At 59.8% G+C, this 11,311-nt stretch overlaps 1 protein-coding gene across 1 annotated transcript in view; it reads left to right on the top strand.

Annotated features, from left to right (window-relative positions):
- Positions 1–10,442, top strand: part of EPHA8 (EPH receptor A8) — a gene marked incomplete at its 5' end in the record, with an annotated part of 29,844 nt that extends 19,402 nt beyond the window's left edge. The window contains 12 exons of the mRNA XM_007459202.1: positions 3,214–3,338; positions 3,414–3,576; positions 4,908–5,001; positions 5,987–6,051; positions 6,861–7,025; positions 7,226–7,411; positions 7,695–7,756; positions 8,335–8,544; positions 9,310–9,459; positions 9,546–9,736; positions 10,009–10,182; positions 10,328–10,442. Of these exons, the coding sequence (XP_007459264.1) occupies positions 3,214–3,338; positions 3,414–3,576; positions 4,908–5,001; positions 5,987–6,051; positions 6,861–7,025; positions 7,226–7,411; positions 7,695–7,756; positions 8,335–8,544; positions 9,310–9,459; positions 9,546–9,736; positions 10,009–10,182; positions 10,328–10,442 (1,700 nt within the window). The remainder of the gene's footprint in view (positions 1–3,213; positions 3,339–3,413; positions 3,577–4,907; positions 5,002–5,986; positions 6,052–6,860; positions 7,026–7,225; positions 7,412–7,694; positions 7,757–8,334; positions 8,545–9,309; positions 9,460–9,545; positions 9,737–10,008; positions 10,183–10,327) is intronic.
- Between the last annotated feature and the right edge of the window lie 869 nt (positions 10,443–11,311).

Genomic DNA, 11,311 nt, shown 5'->3' with positions numbered 1-11,311 from the left:
CATCCGGAGCCTGTGCTCTGCAACGGGAGAGGCCACAACAGTGAGAGGCCCACGTACCGCGGGAAAAAAAAAAAAAAAAAAAAAAAAACAGCCTCCCGTGAGCCCACATACCCTTCCGGCCACGAGACTCCTTCTCTTCACATGGAAGCTTCCTTAAAGAGCTGTCTAGCTCACACATCTGCATCCTCTCCTCTGTGGGCCTCTTCGGGCACCTCCAGTCGGGCTTCTTTGCCCACCTATCCCCAGAAATTCAGTTTGCAGTGGGCACTCCACCCTCCCACCCCCCGCTCTTCTTTACTCCTTCTTGGAGTACTTTCCTCTTGCCTTCCAAGCCCCCCCCACCCACTTTCCATGCAGCTCTCCGGCCTGTCCTTCTACAGCTCCACCAGCCCCTTCTCTCTGCACAACTTCCCGAAAGCTGGAGGACCCCAGGCACATCCGGACCCTTCCCTCTTTCCTAATTACCCAGCTCCATCTTGCCAGAGTGACCTTATCAGGGCCCACGGCTTTGAATTCCACCTTCGTGCTGATGTCCCCCAAGTGTGTCACCAGCACAGGCCTCTCCCCTGAGATCCAGCTGCCCACTCCCATCTCCACTCGATGTGTTTCAGACACACAGCACCCCCAAACCAGCCCCTTCCCCAGGCCCCCATCTCAGGACATGGCACCACTGTTCGTGGGGTTAATTGAGCCCCAAACCCAGCCGTCCTCCTTGGTTCTCCCTCCCTCGTGCCTCGTCCATCCACCAGCCAGTCCCACTGGGTCTCCCTTCAGCGTGACCCCCTCCACACTCCGACCCCTCCACCCCGTACACACACATGCCATCGGTCCTAGTCAGCTCAGGCTGCCATAACACATACCATAGACCAGGGCTTAAAGCACAGATGTTTACTGCTCACGGCTCTGGAGGCCGGAAGTCCAAGGTCAAGGTGCCGGCCAGTTTGGCTCCTGGTGAGAACCCTCTTCCTGGCTTGCAGACGGCCGCCTTCTCGCTTGTGTCCTCACATGGCAGAGAGAGAGAAGGAAAGAGAGAAAGAACTCTCTGGTGTCTCTTCTTAGAAAGGCATCAATGCCCTCATCTAAACCTCATTATCTCCTTAAGGCTCCATCTCCAAATACTATCGTGTTGGGGGTTAGGGCTTCAGTAGACGAATTTTGGGAGGGGGACACAATTCAGTCCATCTCATGTTGCCTGGACAACCCTACACCATGATTCAGGGGACCCATCAGACCCTCCCCTGCCCACCTCCCCAGCCGCAGCCCATCCACTGTCAGCCGGGCTCTCTCCCTTCCAGCCACCCTGGCCTCGGGTCCTCATCCTTGGGCAGACCATGCCCTTCCTTCCCTGCCCTGGGCCTTGGCCTTGCCTCTCGGTTGGAATGACGTGCTCCTCCCCATGACGTTCCCCTTGCTGCCTCCTTCAGTTCTCGGTTAGCTGTCCCCCCGCCTCTGGGAGGCCCACCCGGACCACCTCAGCTGAAATGGCCCCATTCCCTCCTGGGCCCCTGCAGACGTAAGGTCCTCTCCATCACGGCACCCTCTTCATGGCACCTAGCATACCTGTAATTATGCATTGATTTCTTTTCTTATTAACTCTGTCTCTCTTAACTAGACCATAAGCTCCTTGAGGGCTGTCTTGGGCACTGCGGTATCCCCAGGTCCTAGCCCACTGCCCAGCACGTCTGCTGGGCAGTGCTGTCTGCCCTTCCTAGTCACTCAGGAAATTCTAGGGGGATGATGCAGTGGACACCCACAGCTCTGGGCTGGGGGCCTGGGGCAGACAGCAGCCCTGAGCGAATGCGGGAGGTCTGTCCTCAGAGACCACTTGCCCCTCCCCCTCCCCGTGCCTCCCCGTAGCCTCTTCTCTACAACCCCCTCCTCCCTGGAGCCCTCTCTGGTGCTCCGCCCTGTTTCCATCCCACCTCTGAGCCCCAGTCTCCCTCTGTGTCTGCCCCACTCACACAGCACCTCTTGCCTTGCAAATTTTTTGGTTTTTAAGAGGCACCCATGTGTTCTAGCACTGGTGTCTGTCCCACACGTACAGTGGTCTTCTCTGAGCCTCACCTCCGCCTGGCAGCTGTTGCCCAGCAGCTTCACTTTCTGGGTGGAGAAACTGCCCAGAGGTAGTCATGGGCCCAGCCAGCAAGAGACGGGCTGGGTTGTGAAGCCAGACCTGATTCCCAGGCTGGTGGGGTCTCCCCTGTACCACACCCTCCAACTTAACTGTGGAGTTGCTTCTTAATTTTTCATGTCAGCGTCATCCAGCAACATTTATTGGGCACCTACTATGTGCAATCCCTGCCTCGGGGAGCTCCCACGTGTGCCAGAGAGATGGGATGCCCAGTTATGAGGCCAGAGCTGGTCACATGGGGCAGGTGGGGGGCACGGGAGGAGTAGGGCAGAGTTGGAACTCGGGTGAGCAGAGGGGAGGGCTGCAGCTGGAGGGGTCAGGGAGGACTGGGTTGTAGCTCTGAGGGCAGTCCCTTTCGGTTTGGCTGTGGCTGGGTCGACATCCGACCCTTCCCAACAGACTCACCTCAGGGGTAATTGCACTGAGCACAGGAGTGGGGGAGGGAATGGGTGGGTGAGGGAATGAGCAAGGGGGCGAAAGGGTGACCTAGTGTGACTTCGAGAATACTTGAGCTCACATGGGCCTCAGGCTCAGCTCTTGTCCCTCCAAACCCAGGCAGTGAGGGTGTTGCTTCCTTTGATTCTTCCCCTCCCTTCTCCCTTTCTTCCTCCCTCCTCAGTGCTCCTGAGAGCACGCTCCACACCAGGCCCTGGGCGGGGGTGGGTGACACGGAGACAGAGACCTCAGGTGATGGAGCCTCAGGGTTGACAAGTGCGGCTGCTTGATGGGGCTGGCGGGGGTCCAGCATGCTTCCAGTGGATGGGCTTGGCCAGAGAGGAGGAGGAGGCAGTGGAAGTTGAGGGGTCAGGCCTCATCTGGGTCAAGCCAACCCCAGCATCCCAGTTGGGAGCCAGGCTGTGCCAACCCCAGATAACTGACCAGCGTGGCAGCCAATGATTTGCCAGGAGGAGCAGAGGGTACTGGCTCTCCTGGGGCGGCGGCAGGACAGTTAGCAAGGTGAGTGTGGCCCAAGCCAGCATCCCTGGGCCGGGCCTGAGGAAGGAGCAGACAGAGGCCCTTCCCCATCATCACCCGTCCACCCATCTGACCTGACCGAGCTCCCTTCCCTCCCCCTGCCCCAGCCCCGTCCCAGGTGGTGGTGATCCGCCAGGAGCGGGCGGGGCAGACCAGCGTCTCGCTGCTGTGGCAGGAGCCAGAGCAGCCCAATGGCATCATCCTGGAGTACGAGATCAAGTACTACGAGAAGGTACCCACAGGGAAGGGAGAAAGAGGGAGGCCACCAGGCCGGGGACCCTTGGCTGACCACCCCTCCCACGGGCAGGACAAGGAGATGCAGAGCTACTCCACCCTCAAGGCTGTCACCACCAGGGCCACCGTCTCGGGCCTCAAGCCGGGCACCCGCTACGTGTTCCAGGTCCGAGCCCGCACCTCGGCTGGCTGCGGCCGCTTCAGCCAGGCCATGGAGGTGGAGACCGGGAAACCCCGTGAGTGCAGGGAGGGGGGAGGGCGAGGGAGCTGAGCCAGGCGCCAGGGCCAGGGCCAGGGTCGTGGTGGTCAGAGGAGGGGAACGAGTGCATGCTGAGCTGGTGCATGGGCCAGATCAGCATTTTTACAGGTGAAAAGACTGAGGCTCAGAGAAGGAAAGTTACATGCCCGAGGTGACAGAGCTCATAACAGCCCATTAACTGCAGGCTTTCCCCAAGCATCAGTGTGACTTGCAGGCATCATTGTGCCCTTTGCTAGCAGGACAACCTTATAATCGTCCCAGAGACCCTCTAGTGAGTTGGCAATATCCACATCCCCATTTTACAGGTGAGGAAAATGAGGGTCAGAGCAGTAAAGCGAATTGCCCAAGGTTACCCAGCGGAGCAAGACTTGAACCTGGTCAGCTTGCGGTCAAACTCTGTGCCCTTCCCCAGTATCATCCTGCCCTGCACCACCACCACCACCACCACCACCCCCGCCTCCAGAACAGCGGTTTCCACAGTGTAGCCCAGGACCAGCAGCAGCTGCAGCTGGGAGCTATCAGAAATGCTGATTCTCAGGCCCCACCCCAGACCTTCAGAAGCAGAAACCCTGGCTCTGGGGGCCCAGAAATTTTGGTTTGATCATACCTTCAGGGTGATTCTGAGGCACATTCAAGCTTGGGAACCCCCTGCCCCCATCTCCAGCCCATTGGGGTCTTCTCCTATACTCAGCACCCTCCAGGGGGGCAGTGCTAAGACAGATGGCTCAAGGCTGTGTTGATGACCTTCCTCAACCTGGCACCCCCTTGGCACTTGTGTGTCTCAAGTGCTCTTAGGTCTGATACCATGTTGAGACCGCCCAGGTAGGAATCCTGCCCGGCTCCATCCCATTTACTGTGTGTCCTTGAGTAAGTTCTTTGAGTTCTCTGGGCCTCGGTTTTCTCATCTGACAACTAACGATAATACTGGGTTATCCCTGGAAGGGATGTGGGTTACTGACTGGAATGTGCAGCTCTCAGTATGTTCAGCTTTGTCACTGTTACAGTAACGGGCAGGACAGGCACTTCTGGACTCATACTACAGGTGAGAAAGCTAAGGCTCAGAGAAGTCTAGTGACTCTGACCAGGTTACACAGTCCCAGGAAGTGGTGGCACCAGGTTGGAAAGCAGGATATTGAAGGGGAGACTTGTAGAGGGGAGGGTGGGGCAGAGGAGGATGCGGCCTGCGCCCCAGCTCTGGGCTGGCTCACAGCCGAGGAGGCTGCCGCTGGGCCCCGGGAAGGCCGCCAGACCTCTGGCCCTGAGGCCAGGGCTGAGTGGCTGGCCCCACAGCCTGCTTTCCCCCCACAGGTCCCCGCTACGACACCCGGACCATCGTCTGGATCTGCCTGACACTCATCACTGGCCTGGTCATGCTTCTGCTCCTGGTCATCTGCAAGAAGAGGTGGGTGGTCCTGGCCCCCGGCCACCCCAACCCCCTCCCCTGGAGCACTGTGTCTCCTGCCTGTCCCTAGCCTCGCTGAGCCAGTGATCCCCTGTGCCTGGGCTCACTTACAGATATACCTGTTCTTCCTTCCTCCTTCTTGGAACGCTTTTCTCTTGCCTTCCATGTCCGGCTCACCCCCCACTTTCCATCCACCTGTCTGGCCTGTCTTCCATCTCCTCCAGCCCCTTCTCTCTGCACAACTTCCTGAAAGCTGGAGGACCCCAGGCTGGTCTGGGACCCTTTTCTCTTTCCTACTTACCCAGCTCCATCTCTCCTGAGTAACCTTATCAGGGCCCACGACTTTGAATTCTGCCTTCACGCTGACATTCCCCAAGTGTGCCACCAGCACAGGCCTTCCTCCTGAGGTCCAGCTGCCCACTCCCATCTCCACTCGGATGTGTTTCAGACACACAGAACCCCTAAACCAGCCCACCGACTAAGTAGGTGTCAGAACTGGGACAAGACCCAGGTCTGTTAAAACTAAAGACTGTGCTCTTAGTTACTCTCCCCCTCCCACTCTGTTCCAGAGGGAGGTGGTGCAGGCTTAGGGTCCCACTCAGCGAGAATTGGAAAGATCATCCATAGATGGAGAAACTGAGGTCCAGGGAAGGGAAGGAGCTTGCCAAGGTCACACGGCGGAGTTAGCATCAGAAGCCTCATCTCCCAGCCCCTCTACCAGGGGTGCTTTCGTGTAAAATTGAGCTAATAATGCCATAGGCTTTGCTGTGAGGGCCAAGTGGACTTGACTTTGTAAATTATATGGTGTTTATAAATGTCACAGTTCAGCTGGGTTGAGAGCCTGAGGTTGGGACTGCCCCCCTGCAGGGGCAGGGACTGGGGTGGCAGAAGCTGACCTGAAAGGGAAGGGGGGTAGAAGGGAGGAGTTTGGACGTGTCCCTGAACGGGGTCAGGGCTGAAACCAGGGACAGTCCACCCTCCACAGGCACTGCGGCTACAGCAAGGCCTTCCAGCACTCGGATGAGAAGATGCACTATCAGAACGGGCAGGGTGAGTGCAGGGCCCGGGGATCTGGATGCAAAAGCGGAGGCCACAGTAGGACCCAGTGCTGGTCTGGGGGTGGTGCAGGTGGGAAGGGGAAAGGCACCCACAGAAAAAACTAGAGCCCCAGAGAGAGACAGCAGGCTGTCACAGAGACCTGAGACCCCAGAGGTGCAGTGCTGTGCAACTTTCCTGGGTTTGAAGAGGATGCTACAGACCCTCTCCCCAGGGAAATGCACAGATATTGGCATTCACGCACAATTTCACATACACCTTTGGGGGGTCAAGGACCCCTGCTGCAAAGAGCTTTTTCAGGACCCTGCAGAAACCTCAGAAAATAGGGCAAATACGGGGATGCTTACCTCAATGCCCCACTTCTTTGCCCACACGGTAGAATCAGTCATGGGACTGATTCCCATGGAGCCTGAATGCAGTCTCAGAATCCTTCTTAACACAGTCTTCTAGAGACCCGCTTTCCATCGGTCTGAGTTGGCACTGTGATGTGGCCTTTTTTTGGTCACATTCCTACCCTAGGACAATTGAGAAAGGTCTTAAGGACCCTAAAAGTGACCCCAGAGAAATGACAGGCTCAGAACTCACGAGAAATCCCAAAGTCCCCTAGAGACCTCAGCGCTACTCCACAGAGACCCTGCTTACACTTGGCAAGCACTTACTGGGCACCTACTGTTTGCCATCACATCCTGGGATTCCCGGAGACACTGCTCACTCCACTCCCAGTCCCGTCCCAGGCCCAGGGAATGCTGGGAGAGAATGTCCTCATGGAGTCCACCGATGGCCCTTCTCTCCTGGCCCCTTAGCACCTCCACCCGTCTTCCTGCCCCTGCACCACCCTCCGGGGAAGATCCCAGAGCCCCAGTTCCATGCAGAACCCCACACCTACGAGGAGCCGGGCCGGGCGGGCCGCAGCTTCACCCGCGAGATCGAGGCCTCTAGAATCCACATCGAGAAGATCATTGGCTCCGGTGAGCTTCAGGGATTGTGAGCGTGGGGACATCACAGGAGGTGCCCAGGGGAGGGACACCCAGTGCAGAGGGACAGGGGAGCCAAGATGCTCGGCATGGCCAGACACTCGGGTGTGTGGGGCTGGGAGAGTGCAGAGTCTGGGGTGAGGGGAGGAAGGTCCCACCGCCCACCCCCCTGCCTGCCCCCCTTGGGTTCACAGGAGAGTCCGGGGAAGTCTGCTACGGGCATCTGCAGGTGCCAGGGCAGCGGGACATGCCCGTGGCCATCAAGGCCCTCAAAGCCGGCTACACCGAGAGACAGCGGCGGGACTTTCTGAGTGAGGCATCCATCATGGGTCAGTTTGACCACCCCAATATCATCCGCCTTGAAGGTGTCGTCACCCGTGGTAGGTGCCAGGCGACGGCAGCCTCCCCCTGCAGGGACCCTCCTGCTGGGGTCAGGGCTCTAGGTCCATCCCCAGCTCACCCTGCCCTGCCCCATCCCCCTGGCTCAGGTCCCCAGATGACTTGGCAGGGAAGAGGGCCCAGAGCCTGGAACCCCAGTGGAAACCCTATGTTCCCTGGGGCCCTGGGTGCTGGCCCAGCTCCTGGCAGCTCATAGCGGGGGGTGGGGGGGCATGTTCCTGATCCCCCCACCAAGAGCCACCTCCTCCCCGGCGCCGTCCCCAGGCCAGCTGGCAATGATCGTGACCGAGTACATGGAGAACGGCTCTCTGGACACCTTCCTGAGGGTGCGTGCCCCGCCACTCCTTTCACCTGGGCCGGGGGAGGGAAGTTCAGTCTGGGTGGTGGGAGATAATGTGAGACCTCCAGATACCCCCTCCTCCCCAGAGCTGCAAAGTGGACCCAACAGACCTGGGGAAGGGCGAGCCAGGTGTGGGGAGGGGTCTTAAAGGTCAGCCCGTCAAACTGCCTTTCAGCACCCCCATCACGTGGAAGTCTCTCTGCTGCACGGGTCCTGCTGCCCTGTCCTGCACACAGGCTAGGAGGGGTGCCTCTGTGGGGACCCAGGGCCCCAGTCAGCTGGGAGGCATGGCGGGTGGTGGTGGAAATCCCTAGATTCCCAGCCCTCGCCGTGCCGTTTATCTGCTGGGTGCTCTTAGGCACAGGGAGAAACCTCTCTGGGCCTCCATTTCTCCTTCTGCAAAGTGGATGACCAGGCACTGCCACCCTACCTACCTCTCAGGGTTGCTGTGAGTGTAAATGAGACGTGAGAACAAACCTTAAACAGCAATGTGCTTCCTAAGCAGTGAGGCACTTTGTAAACTGCAAAGAGCCTTCCTGAAGCCCAAGCCGCGTCCCCCCGCAGACTCACGATGGGCAGTTCACCATCACGCAGCTGGTGGGCATGCTCAGAGGAGTGGGCGCCGGCATGCGCTACCTCTCGGGCCTGGGCTACGTCCACCGCGACCTGGCTGCCCGCAACGTCCTGGTCGATGGCAACCTGGTCTGCAAGGTGTCTGACTTCGGGCTCTCGCGGGTGCTGGAGGACGACCCCGATGCCGCCTACACCACCACGGTGCGTAGCCGGCACCCGCTTTCCAGCAGGCCCTGGGATGGAGCCCCTCACGTGTCGTTAAGGAAGTTGGACGTTTCAGGGTCGCCTTCAACCTGGGGCGAGTCCTACCTCTTCTCTGCACCACAGTTTGCACCAAAGCTTTCCCACCTCTGCTCCGTCACTAACTGGCTTGCAGAGATACCAGGGCCGGTCCCCCCCATCACTCACTCACTGGGAGATCTGGGGAGAGTTGGCGTCTCTCTGAATCGCCTCCACTCCACGTCTGTCTCTATCGTTTGACTAAAAACCAGCATTTTCAAAATGTGTTCTGGGGGGATTTGGGCTTCTCTAGCAGTGCTTTAGGGGCTGCCTTAAGGGCAGAGGGCCTCCACCCCTGCCTCAGTCAGGACCTTCCCTTAGGATCTCGCCCACTGAGCCTCCAAATAAGGTTTCACTTAGAGAAAGGATTTTGTGAGCAAAAAACATCCCTCCAGGGGAGCTGGAAAATTACTAGACCACGTTCTCTGAGCTTCGTCACTTGTTCAGGCATCAACCTGTTGACCGATACTTACTGAGCGTCTACTGGGTGCCAGGCCCTCCACCCACTGTCTTTTGTTCAGTCTCCACACCAGTTCCATGTGCAGGTCTCCCGCATCAGAACAGGTGCTCTTGGAAGGTGGAGGCCGTGTCTCTCCAACCAGCCTTCGAGTTTCCCAGCCCAGATCCCTGCCTTCAGCTCCCTGACGAGCTGGGGAGAAGCTCTCAACACTCGTGTGTCCGTCGCAGGGAGGGAAGATCCCAATCCGCTGGACGGCCCCCGAGGCCATCGCCTTCCGGACCTTCTCCTCGGCCAGCGACGTGTGGAGTTTTGGGGTGGTCATGTGGGAGGTCCTTGCCTACGGGGAGCGGCCGTACTGGAACATGACCAACCGGGACGTGAGTGCCGGAGCCTGGCTGGGCAGAGGCGGCCGGGGCCTTGGAGGGAGGGGCCGCTCCAGCCCATCGCCGTGTTCCCCCCACAGGTCATCAGCTCCGTGGAGGAGGGGTACCGCCTGCCCGCGCCCATGGGCTGCCCCCGCGCCCTGCACCAGCTCATGCTTGACTGCTGGCACAAGGACCGGGCCCAGCGGCCTCGCTTCTCCCAGATCGTCAGCGTCCTGGACATGCTGATCCGCAGCCCTGAGAGTCTCAGGGCCACGGCCACTGTCAGCAGGTGCCTGGCGCCCACCCCAGCTCCGCCAACCCCAGCTGCCCTCCCCGCTTGCCCTAGACAAGGCCCAGACTTAGTCCGGGCCTTGGGATGGCTCTGCCCTGACCCCTGGACCAGACCCAGCCTGGGCCTCTGACCCCTGTTCAGAGCTCTACTTCCAAGCCTGTGGTCTAACCCTTCAGACCCTCCTCGCCACTGCCGAGCCTAGCTGGAGGCTGAGTGGCTGGCGCCAGTGTCTCCTGGCAGACCACTTACCAAGGGCCCCTGTGCCTCAGGTGCCCGCCCCCCGCCTTTGCCCGGAGCTGCTTTGACCTCCGCGGGGGCGGGGGTGGCGGCGGGGGCCTCACCGTCGGGGACTGGCTGGACTCCATCCGCATGGGCCGCTACCGGGACCACTTTGCTGCTGGGGGTTACTCCTCTCTGGGCATGGTGCTACGTATGAATGCTCAGTAAGTGGTGGGCCCCTGAGGATGGGAGCAGGGGGAGAGGCCAGAGGCCAGAGGTGGAGCCGCTGAGGTTGGCAGCTCCAGGGATGGGTATGTCTCTGTCTCCAGAACTCTGAGACTCCCAGGTCAGCACCGCCTTCCTTTACAGGGATGTGCGTGCCCTGGGCATCACCCTCATGGGCCACCAGAAGAAGATCCTGGGCAGCATCCAGACCATGAGGGCCCAGCTGACCAGCACCCAGGGGCCCCACCGGCACCTCTGACCAAACGGAGCCAGCCCCGGGTCATGCCAGCCGTCAGAGGACTCGCAGGGTTGGCCACCCCAGGCCTCTGTCCCTCCTCCTTGGCTGCCTTCCCCTCAGGTGCCAGGGAGGCCGAGGACTCCACCACAAGACCTGGAGTTATCTGGGGTCAGGCCACCTGGGAAGGGACCTTTGGTGCCCAGCAGGGAGGGGACACCTGCCCCCAGGGCAGAGGGCCTTCTCTTTCCCAGAGGCTGGGGCCTCAATGCCACTGAGCCCAACAGCGATGTCGCTCACCTGCCTCTGTGTGTGTGCGCGTGTGCGTGAGGGTGCCTGTGTGCACGCACTCACATGCTGTAGGGGTGTGTTCTCATGAGGTCACAGGAGCCCTTGTGAACACGTGTGATCATGTGTGTGGGTGTCCACCCATGAGGTGCCCCATGGATGTGTGCCAGTTATGGTGAGTGTGCTTATTCGTTAAGGCTGGGGGCACATGTGTGTGACTGTGGATGGCACGTCAGGAATGAGGATGCGTGTCACAGTGTGAGGATGCGTGAGCAGTGAACTCGGTGTGACACTGCCCATCAGATGTGGGCCCAGGGCCCAGCACCCACAGGGACTGGGGAGGAGCTCACCCGCCTCCCCCAGGCCTGGAGGCTGGAGCCAGGGGCTACCTCCAAACCACACCAGCAGCAGCCCCCCTTGTCTCTGCCCGGGTGAGCCCACCCCCGGCTCTATCTCAGGTCTGAGCCCTCCCTCTAGCTGGTGGGGGGCCACCTGCATCCTCCACCTGGCTCCCACCACTGCTTCAACAGGAAAACAGGGTTCCCGGCCAGGCCCTCTGGCCGCCTTCTGTGTAGGCATCAGCACAGAGTACGTGAGATGCCCTC

The sequence above is a fragment of the Lipotes vexillifer genome, unplaced genomic scaffold, assembly GCF_000442215.2.
Source record: "Lipotes vexillifer unplaced genomic scaffold, Lipotes_vexillifer_v1.1 scaffold496, whole genome shotgun sequence".
Classification (NCBI taxonomy): Eukaryota; Metazoa; Chordata; class Mammalia; order Artiodactyla; family Lipotidae; genus Lipotes; species Lipotes vexillifer.
This window is presented reverse-complemented; position numbering and strand designations above follow the sequence as displayed.